The sequence below is a fragment of the Gadus morhua genome, chromosome 3 (assembly GCF_902167405.1).
Source record: "Gadus morhua chromosome 3, gadMor3.0, whole genome shotgun sequence".
Classification (NCBI taxonomy): domain Eukaryota; kingdom Metazoa; phylum Chordata; class Actinopteri; order Gadiformes; family Gadidae; genus Gadus; species Gadus morhua.
Window position 1 is genome coordinate 29,789,517 of NC_044050.1, and position 11,159 is coordinate 29,800,675.

Sequence of the window (11,159 nt, forward strand, 5' to 3'; positions counted from 1 at the left end):
AATCGGCCGGCCGAATTTTTGAGCGACGTGGTCGTCGTCCGACCAGATGGCGTGTTTCGAGTAGAAGGTGGGACTTCTGGTTGGTGCTGAATGATCGATGTGTTTGTCAACCAATCGGCGGGAAGGATATTTGAGCGACGTTGGTGTCCCCCACCCGGATGGCTTTTCTTGAAAGAAGGTGGGACATCCGGTTGTATAGCACTGAGGCCACCGCTGAAGGACACTTGTCTCACTCCGCTCTCGTCTCACTCCAGGGTTCACTCTTAAAGGTGAGAGAGGACACGCTCCTTAAGCAAAGGCACTATTGCACTTTAAATGCATGCTTTAAAACTCTATAACTCGCTCCTAATGTATTTTATTGGTGTTTCCTGTTTCAGTTAATGCCACAGTATGAGCTAGCAAGCTAAGCTAATCCTAGCATGTTAACCAGCTTTGATATAACTGACTGGTTAGTTGGTTAATGCAGAATGAGTCAGATCATTAACTGAGCTGTATGGTAATGCAAAGTGTATACACTGACTTTATCTTTAAAGGAAGGTGATTGGTGGATGAATAAGGCAATGTCAAGTTATATCAGACAGAAGCAATCAATGACGGAACTCAATCCAAAGATAACAGACTGTGATGATGTCTGAAATGTCACTAAAATCAATCCACGAGTAGGTTTAGAAGGAGATCTTGGAGTGGTCCTGACCAGATTTGTGTTACTGGCCCTTTTAACTGTAATCTCTGTACCGTTACTTTAACTATCTGCCTTCATCATGGTCTCCTTCACTACTTCCTGTCTGTGTGTTCCTTAACATCTATTCGCCTGTGTTTTGTGTTTTCCAGGACCATTAAAACCACAGAATGGGCGGACACGACACCGGATCTCACCAGTTCACTGGCATCGCCAAGTACTTCAACTCCTACACCATCACAGGGCGGAGGAATGTGAGTTCAGGGCGTCTCTCCATCGAGTGATGATGCGAGATGATTGAATGAGATGTGATCGTTGTTGATGAGGCGTTAACGTGGGTCTGGTCTGGTTCTTGTTCCTCCAGTGCGTACTGGCGACCTACGCCACCATCGCCTCCCTCATCCTCTTCTTCAAACTGAAGCCAAAGAAACAGGCCGCCGTCACTGAGAAATGATGTAAGGAATGCCTTCCCTCCTTTAAAGGGCCGGTGTCACGCCACCGGGTGTCACGCCACCGGGTGTCACGCCACCGGGTGTCACGCCACCGGGTGTCACGCCACCGGGTGTCACGCCACCGGGTGTCACGCCACCGGGTGTCAGTGTGATCAGCCGTTACAAGCCGTTTGAAAGTCTGCCTGTCTGTGTTTTATTGACGTCACAAGTGGTCACGTCCACCTACATGTAAGATGCACAGATTTTAAAATGGCTTGTAGCAGTTAATCACTCACACCTGGTAAGGTCACCCCTTTAATGAGGCTGAGAACAATGGGTCTTCTTCTTGGAGGCGACATGCGTCCATTTCACATTTACAGTTGATTCACTGGATAAGCTGTTCATTATAGCCTGTTAATACTCAAATCTCTAATTGCGTTGAGCAGTCTGCAGATGCAGAGTCCAGACTGATTTCTAAGCGTTGTGCCTTCTCTCTCTCTCTCCAGGTTCCCCTCTGAGCCGGGTGGATCGTGGCTGAGGGAGGAGGAGGCGTCGTGATGCGCTTGTAATAAACTGTCTGTACCATGTAAAAAAAATATAACAATAAACATGTTTCAAAAATTATTAAAAACACTTTTATTTACAAGTTTAACGGTATAAAAGACACTATAATACAGAACAGCAACGAGTCGAATACAGCAGAACTCATGGCGGCAATTAAAAAAAAAAGTCTAGGATTAGTATTGGCACCTCCCCTTGTTAGGCTTGTCTGTCAACATTAGCTTGCGGCCTGCGTCTTATTTAAATGACAAATCAAACGTCGGATCACAACGTCAAAGCCTTGATTTAAACCTTCATCAGTGATCACCAGGTCTTCGTTTTCCTGCCCCACTGCCATCGATGGAGAACCCTGTCAATCAAACTTCTGATCGGGTGGGTTGACGTAAAAGTTCTAGAGCGTCGTAGTCAGGGGTTTCAGAGGGTTCTAGAGCATCCGGGTTAGGGTCCTGGAGGGTCAGGGGTTGTAGGCTCCGGCAGCCAGGAGGAGGTTCCTGCGGGTGAAGTGCAGGTGGATGACGGGCGTGGCCTTGGTCAGGTAGGTGCCCAGCAGCAGCTCCTGGGAGTTCTCCGGGAGGTGGATGTGGCCCGTGGTGGCCGTGAAGTCGTCCGTCTCCAGCTCGTCGAAGGCTTTGAACGCGTCCCACAGGCGCACCGTGTTGTCCATGGAGCCTGGAGACGAACGTCATTCATTATTTATCGGATATAGATACATTTACATTCACAGCGTTTTTCATCCAAAGCGACTCACAATAAGTACATTTGTCAGAATAAGAATCAACAATATATCTCTGTGGTACAGTAAGGATGTTCATAGAACCGTCATAGAATCCGTCACTAGGTTAACCCATTCCCCATGTACAACAAAGATGGCTCGGATAAAAAAAATGGGTTATAATAAATTAAGGAATTTCTCTGTTTTATGGAGGGGGCAATGAAATAGGTAGACCACTAGTATGCCCATATAACCACTTATTTTTGTCACCATTAGGGCGGCATTTGGCTCAGGAGGTAGAGCGGGTCGGCTGGTAACTGGAAGATCGCTAGCTCGATCCCACGCCTCACCCTGACTGCTCCTGACCAGCTGGCTGTCGCCCTGCGTGGCTGACTCCGCCGTCGGGGTGGGAATGGGTGAATGAATGGGTGAATGTGAGGCAGTATCGTAAAGCGCTTTGAGAGGCCACTGGTTAGAAGAGAGCTGAATAAATGCAGTCCGTTTCCTATGATCACACTTTGAGTGATGCTGAGTTCACCCACCGGAGGCCAGGATCTCCCCGTCGCGGCTGAACTTGAGGGTGTAGATGGCGTCCGTGTGTCCCTTCAGGTCTCCGATCATGATGCCGTGGCCGATGTCCCACAGCAGCACGCGGCCGTCCGTCGCCCCCGACGCCATGAACTTCCCGTTGGGGGAGAAGGCGATGGCGTGGATCGGACCCTGGACGACACGTGCAAGAGCGGGAGAAGAATGAAGATTTAACCTATCTTATATTTCTTCCTGGTACTTTGTAGGGGTGGGGCAAAACATCGATAAGGCGATGTATCGTCGACCTTCTATGTGCGATCTGAGAATCGATACACTGGCACCAAATATATATATATTTTTATTAATAAAATAAGGGGCTCTAAACAGATTTCCCTGCTTCTCCAGGGGGGCCTCAACACACGAATGAGGGAAACTTGAGCAGACATTAACTAGCCAAAAACAGTAGCTGAAAAACTCAGTTTGGACCTCGAATAAATACCGAAATCCAGCACTTTATCTTTTCAGTCTTATAGTATTCATCGTTAGACATATATCGTGATATATCTCTATTGGATTGTCTAACATAGTGATTATCGTGGAATAGCTGTATTGCGATATTATCGGTATCGTGGGCCATGTATCGCGTATCCTATCATGAGGTAGCCTGTGATTCCCTCCCCTCGTACTTTGTGATGACGTCTCAAACTAAACGGGGCGCTGCAGAACGTGAGCAGCAGACCCCTCGTCCGATGCCTCACCTTGTGCCCGGTCAGGATGCGGACGCAGTTCCCGGTCAGGACGTCCCAGAGACGGATGGTGCGGTCCGAGGAGCCCGTGGCCACGTAGTTGGAGTTGGGGTGGAAACGGGTACAGGTGATGTCGGCCAGGTGGCCAGCGAACATCCGCAGGGGCTGGTAGTGGTCCGTGGCCCACAGGCTGCAGAGAACACCACAGAACGTCATGAACTACCGTGTGACGACGAGGCTTCGCTCAGGAGGTGGAGCGGGTTGACTGGTCACCGGGAGGTCGCTAGTTCGATCCCCGGCTCCTCCTAGTGTGAGAGTGTGGAGGTGCCCCTGAGCGAGACGTCTCACCCTGACTGGTCCTGACCAGCTGGCTGTCGCCCTGCGGGGTCGACTCCGTGGTCGGGGTGTGAATGTGTGTATGAACGGGTGAATGTGGGGCAGTGTTGTAACGCCCTTTGAGTGGCCACTGGTTAGAGCGCTGTGTTACGGAGTCCGTTCTCATGCACATTGAACCACAGGGAGGGGGTCCTCACCGAGCCACGCGGTCGTGCCCACCGCTGATGAAGTAGTACCCGTAGGGGCTGAACTGCGTGTCCCACACGGGGTAGTTGTGGCCCTTGTAGCCCACCAGGCAGGTGAAGGTCTGCAGGCTCCACAGACGCACCGTCCCGTCCTCGGAGCACGACAGCAGGTAGTTCCTGAGGAGAAGCACCAGGGGCCACGGAGGTGAGGTGAAGTCGCATGCGGAAATACGGTCCGATGCTAAGAGATACGAATGTGTGCTGTTCCTCGTTATAGAGGCTGTTCCTCTGTCCTGAGGCTGTTCCTCTGTCTAGATGCTGTTCCTCTCTATAGAGGCTGTTCCTCTCTATAGATGCTTTTCCTCTCTATAGAGGCTGTTCCTCTGTCTAGATGCTGTTCCTCTGTCCAGAGGCTGTTCCTCGTCATAGAGGCTGTTCCTCGTCATAGAGGCTGTTCCTCGTCATAGAGGCTGTTCCTCGTTATAGAGGCTGTTCCTCGTCAGAGGCTGTTCCTCGTCATAGAGGCTGTTCCTCGTCATAGAGGCTGTTCCTCGTCATAGAGGCTGTTCCTCTGTCTAGATGCTGTTCCTCTATATAGAGGCTGTTCCTCGTTATAGAGGCTGTTCCTCTTTATAGAAGCTGTTCCTCTGTCCAGAGGCTGTTCCTCGTTATAGAGGCTGTTCCTCGTTATAGAGGCTGTTCCTCTGTCCAGAGGCTGTTCCTCTGTCCAGAGGCTGTTCCTCTGTCCAGAGGCTGTTCCTCGTTATAGAGGCTGTTCCTCGTTATAGAGGCTGTTCCTCTATAGAGGCTGTTCCTCTGTCCAGAGGCTGTTCCCTGAGCCCCTGCCCACCTGTCGGGGCTGAAGCTGATGCCGTACACCGGCCCGCTGTGGCCGTGGAGGATCTTGGACTCGCTGGCCGTCTTCTCATCCATGATCCGCTCCAGCACGTCGTCAGACTCCTTGTCGATCAGACTCAGGTCTGCAAGGAAAACCACAGAAACACGGGAAACCTTTCAGCGGCGATGGTCAGCCGGGCAGTGACTCAATATGATCATTGCTTTAGAATGGTATTCACAATTAAATGAAGACTCTTAGGTGAGGTTTGAACCATCAGAAAAAAAGGTCTTAGCAAAAAAAGTATTAGTCCGATAACATACTTCCAATTTCCATGTACATCAATGTAATGACCTATAATATCAATCATTATTGTATAAAATCTCCCATAATTATCGTGATATTAACTTTTTCCATATTGTCATCATTCATGTGATCTTGACATGGGGAGCCTTTGGGAATCGACCCCCTAAATCTACCAGTTGAGCGAGACAGGAATGCACAATAAAGGGAAAATCGTCGTGGTACTTAATGTACGCACTTATTGCGTGGTGTACGTCCTGGCACTTAAAAATAGTACTTAGCATGGTGTAGCGTCTCGTAGCTGTCTCTGTTGTACACAGGGAATGGGTTAACCTAGTGATTGTTAGTGCTTGGCCCTGGGGTACCTGCAGCAGACTTGACCCTGCGCAGCTTCTTGGGCGTGACGCTCCACACGCGCACGGTGGAGTCGGCGTAACCCCCGGCGATCAGGCTGGAGTCGTCTGTGAAGTCCACCGCCGTCAGACCCTTCAGAGCACAGCGGCGAAACAACCATTACCACTCCATGTACTATCAATACATTCATACACAAAAAAGAACACAGAACTGGTCACCAGGAGGTCGCTGGTTCGACCCCCGGCTCCTCCTAGCTGAGTGTGGAGGTGTCCCTGAGCGAGACGCCTCACCCTGACTGCTCCTGACCAGCTGGCTGTCGCCCTGCGGGGCTGACTCCGCCGTCGGGGGGGGATGTGTCCATGAATGGGTGAATTCGAGACAATATTGTAAAGTGCTTTGAGTGGCAACCGCTTATAAAAGCGAGGTATAAATGCAGTCCATTTAACTATTGAACACTATTCAAAAACACATTTCCGTCGATGATGCTGTGTGTTTACTTTTGTTTTCATACTTAAAAAGGTCCCATGACACGTCACCAGGTGTGGGTGATTAGCCTCACACCTGGTGGCATGTTATGGGACCTTTAAACAGCAAACCCTTATGTTACGATACATGTTTGCCACGAGGCTGGATCCTTTTCTGATTTTAATAAACCAGATTACATCAGAAGAGATAATCATCCCTCTGAGCACATTGGATAAGCCTTCGGTTATTCACCGTCTCCACGATGCAGCGCGCTGTGCATCAGCAGGGTGCTTTAGGCAGGCCGTACCTGGTACGGTATACATCAGCAGGGTGCTTTAGACAGGCCGTACCTGGTAGGGTATACATCAGCAGGGTGCTTTAGGCAGGCCGTACCTGGTACAGTATACATCAGCAGGGTGCTTTAGGCAGGCCGTACCTGGTACGCGTTGAGGAAGGAGTAGAAGCAGATAGAGGGGAGTGTGTCCCGGCCCAGCCGGACCCTCTTCGTGGCTTCCTTCAGGTTCATGATCTTGTCCAGCTTGTCTGAGTCCTTCAGCTCCGGCAGTGGGATTCTGGGGAGGAGACACACAGACACACAGACACACAGACACACACAGACACAGACACACACAGACACACACACACACACAGACACACAGACACACACACACACACACACACACACACACACACACACAGACACACAGACACACAGACACACAGACACACACAGACACACAGACACACAGACACCATCAGGTTCAGAACCGACCGAGTCATTCGTCCGTAAAGCGGCCGTTCAGTGAGGTCACCTGAACCAACAACCATGTGTGTGCGTAGGTTTTGATAATGTCCAATTAAAAATAATTACACTTTCATGTTATATAATCCTGGTCGGTTTAGCTAGGGAGGTGGAGCGGGTTGGCTAGTGACCAGAAGGTCGCTGGTTCGATCCCCGGCTCCTCCTAGCTGAGTGCCGAGGTGTCCCTGAGCGAGACGCCTCACCCTGACTGCTGCTGACCAGCTGGCTGTCGCCCTGCGGGGCTGACTCCGCCGTCGGTGTGTGACTGAGTGGATTAATGTTTTTAAGTCGCTTTGGATAAAAGCATCTGCTCAGTGCCCTAAATGTAAATGTAAACGTCATATAGTGAATCTCTAAACGCCACGGCGCTGTCGTATTGATTGAGAGGAGAGCCTCAAGACAGTGGATGGTGCTGGGGTCTGGACCTGTTTTGTTGGGGCGCGTTGGGGTCCTGCTTCTTGCTCTTGTTGCCCAGGCTGTCCTTTTTGGGCTTCTTCTTCTTGGGTTTCCCCTCCTCGTTCTCCACCTCCTCGTCCTCGTCGTCCAGAGGAACCTCGATCTCCGGTTCCTTCAGCAGCCCGTAGAACACCTGCAGGAGGGGGGGATGAATCGTACGCAACACACGCTAGTAGATGCATAGTGGACATATTGTAAGTCGCTTTGAATAAAAGCGTCTGCTGAACGCCATGAATGCAACTGTATCCACACCCGCAGTCCCACAATGCACCTGAGCCCTCAGGCCCAGCGAGCGACCACACCCACCTTGGCCTTGTTGGAGTCTCTCTTGGCCTCGCCGGCCAGGCTGCCCGACATGGCGTCGATCTGACTCTTGCTGCGCGGCATGCCGTCGAAGATGTCGATGTAGAGGTGCTCCTGGATGATGGTCCAGATCTGGTTGTTCTGCCGCTCCTGCAGATGTCTCTTCAGCAGCTGGTAGGAGTCTCTGGAGATGCGCAGGACGAACTTGCTGGTGCGGAAGTCGAGCAGCGTCTCGTTTCCCCTCATGTGTTCCTTCTTCGACAGGCTGGACAGGATCCGCAGGTCGTCGGCATAGTAACACTCCTGGTCCCCGCTGAACCTAGAACACCACGACGCACCATCGGTTAGGCGTCTACAGTGGTTTGGAACTCAATATGTCGCTAAGGAACAAGGTCAAGACACAGAGGTTCACTCCTCCAACATAAAACAAAACCAACTAAACTAAATCACAACCAAACAAAACATTGGCGGCATGCGTCTCAGGAGTTAGAGCGGGTTGACTGGTGATCAGAAGGTTGCTGGTTCGATCCCCGGCTCCTCCTAGCTAGAGGGATGAGACGTCCCAGAACAAGACGCCTCACCCTGACTGCTCCTGACGAGTTGGCTGTCGCCCTGCGTGGCTGACTCCGCCGTCGGTGTGTGAATGTGTGTATGAATGGGTGAATGAATGGGTGAATGTCAGGCAGTATTGTACAGCGCTTTGAGTGGCCAATGGTTAGATAAGCGCTGTATAACAGCCGTCTGTTTACCGTTTACAATTGACTTACTTCTCAAAGAAAGCCTTGGATTCGGCTTCGTGGTTGTTGTAGACCAGCTCGAGGTACATGTGCACGAACAGCGGGTAGAAGACCTGGGACAGCTCGGCCCTGTGGCAGTCCAGCACCGACTCGATGAACTTCTTGAGGCCGCTGTAGTAGACGTCGTAGAGGACCGGGTCCCCCTGCTGGCTGTAGGCCGATAGGACGACGTTCACATCCGGTCGGTCGTCCCCGGCGCCGACTGAAAGTGTCAACAAAGCACATGCATCACGTTAAAACCTCACGGAACAGAATCGGTGCAGACTATTGAATTTATGCAAGCTATTACAATTCTGGGTCTGGGTATGGGTCTTTGTCTGGGGGGTCTGGGTCGTCTGGGTTTTTGCTACCAGATACAAATCTAGAAGTAATCTTTCTGCAGAGCAGATGAATGGGTTATGGATCAACCTGCAGACATAAGTTCAAACCATAACACACTTAGGGTTTATGCATGAATTGTTGAATTGAACTGACGGACCAGACACCGTATTCGGAAGAGAAACATGCATTTAAAGTTTTTTTTAAAACAGGAGATCAGGGACCACCGGACCTTTGGAGGGCGGCGGCGGCGGAGCAGCGACGGTAGCAGCAGCGGGGGTCGGGGCGGCGGACACCCGGCTCAGGAGGGAGCCCGCGTCCCCCACGCCGCCTCCAGCCTCCTGGCCCCCCGATCCCGTCCCGGAGGACTCGGAGCCCGTCTGGTCCTCCGGTTCGTCCGGTAAGCCCGCTTCCCGCCGCAAGATCTCCACCGACTCGGACAGGTTGTTCTTCTGGAGGAACCGCAGAACCGCGCGCAGCGTCTCCTCCTCCCCCGGGGCCGAGGGCTTCACCGCCCCGGGGGAGGGGGCCGGAACCCCCGGGGACCCGGCGGGGGGCCGTCCGTCGGTTCTGGAGCCATCGTTGGACGTTTCTGGTTGAATCTCTTTTTCTTCCTCCGTTTCACTCTGACCACTTTGCACGGCCGCCATTTTTAGAATGAACTGCGCATGTGCACGATAAATGAAAGGGCAGCGACAAGGTAAAACCGGGCCTTGTGATTGGCTGTGATGCGTGGCGCTCGGTGTAGTGTCGTTGGATCTGATTGGTCCACGGAGACATCAATTAAGTGAAGGCTTTTATTTTCGTTCCCTCATTAAAAACGTTTATTTCGAATCCCAAGTTATCTATATATATTTATTTATTTATCTTAAAAAATTAATGGATATATATATATATATATATATTTATTTATTTTTTATATATAGATATATAGATATATAGATATAGATATCATGTCCTACCAGATGGTGGCGCTTAAGTCAAAGCTGAACATTTTTCGTTCTGATTCTCACGACAGTCTAATTAAAACTCCATCATTATTATTAATAAAAACTGAACCCTGCTCAAAACACAATTCACATATGACGTTAACTTGAAAAAGGAGAAATATATCTTTAAAAATATATATTATATAAATATATATTTATGTAAAAAACGGTAACAGGTAACATTATTCATGGTCTGCAGTGTCATCAACCATAACAGGTTATACAGCAGGCAGCCTTTTACAACGGAACATGCAAACATACATTATTATTGCCAACATTAGACCAGGGCCAGTGGAGTACCTTTATAAAGGGAATAGTACCGAAATGTGTGTTACTTATCAGTGAATAGATCTGCCAATTAGCACTGGTGAGGCCTGCAATTCAACCGGGTATTGATCGAGGATTAGTAGTTCTTAGGTTCTTCGAACAAAATGGGAACAGGGCATAATTAGAAATGAGCAAATCTTCTGCACAAACAGTGTCCAGACAGATGTCTTTAATTCTAAGATACATATCACGAAATGTAAGGTTTGATTTAGAGAGGTCATTTGGTATTGGGACACCACAATGTTGTTAACGCGTTTCAGAGACACAGCATAAGTTATGATGAAACCGAGAGCTTGTGTGGTCTGAATTGTTAATTAGACCACTACATTATCTATGCTTTATAATGTGTGCATGTATTCATTCTTATACATAAGAAAGCCTTTGTATGATCAACTACGATACACACAGTCGAAACAAAGCCATCCTGCTCCCAGACGTCTGAGTCTGTCCCTGAAGGCTGCGTTATAAAATGGAAATAAATAAATAAGCAACATTCATTTCATTTCCTCAATTAGATTTCCTCGCCCTAGAGATGCTGAGGGTCCAATTACCAACGCAACCTTCTTTATGTAGCCCTTGTGACCGCAGCCGACAGAACAACTAAACACAGTGTTGGTCTGAAAAGGTCTAATTAAGATCTGCTCTGTACACGACTGTTGGGTTTATACCTGTGTGTGTCTGTATATATATATATATATATATATATATATACAGACATAGGGGAGAGAGGGGGGAGAAAGTGTATATATATATATATATATATATATATATATATATATATATATATATATATATATATATATATATATATATATATATATATAGGGGAGAGAGAGGGGAGAGAGAGAGAGGGGAGAGAGTGGGTGGAGATATATATATATATGTGTATATAATTGGCTGCTATGTCCCCTTTCTCCTTCATATAGGCTTAGTCGTGATGACAAACAGGCTGATAAGAAGCCTCCTCATTCTCTGACACCTCCACGATGAGAGCCATAGTTCCCAGAGGAGAGGGTCGTCAGAGGGATCTCC

The 11,159-nt window shown here is 49.3% G+C and overlaps 2 protein-coding genes across 2 annotated transcripts; one reads left to right on the forward strand and one right to left on the reverse strand.

Annotated features, from left to right (window-relative positions):
• Positions 1-13: 13 nt before the first annotated feature.
• Positions 14-1,734, forward strand: atp5md (ATP synthase membrane subunit k). The gene is made up of 4 exons (XM_030352800.1): positions 14-269; positions 832-933; positions 1,044-1,134; positions 1,617-1,734. Exons 2-3 carry the CDS (start codon positions 850-852, stop codon positions 1,131-1,133), a joined length of 174 nt encoding a protein of 57 aa, XP_030208660.1. The 5' UTR covers positions 14-269; positions 832-849; the 3' UTR covers position 1,134; positions 1,617-1,734.
• Positions 1,728-9,542, reverse strand: taf5 (TAF5 RNA polymerase II, TATA box binding protein (TBP)-associated factor). The gene is made up of 11 exons (XM_030352795.1): positions 9,044-9,542; positions 8,464-8,695; positions 7,700-8,015; positions 7,363-7,526; positions 6,572-6,707; positions 5,682-5,802; positions 5,029-5,158; positions 4,191-4,355; positions 3,670-3,847; positions 2,926-3,103; positions 1,728-2,340 (listed from the first exon to the last, which is right to left on the reverse strand). Exons 1-11 carry the CDS (start codon positions 9,459-9,461, stop codon positions 2,126-2,128), a joined length of 2,253 nt encoding a protein of 750 aa, XP_030208655.1. The 5' UTR covers positions 9,462-9,542; the 3' UTR covers positions 1,728-2,125.
• Positions 9,543-11,159: the final 1,617 nt, after the last annotated feature.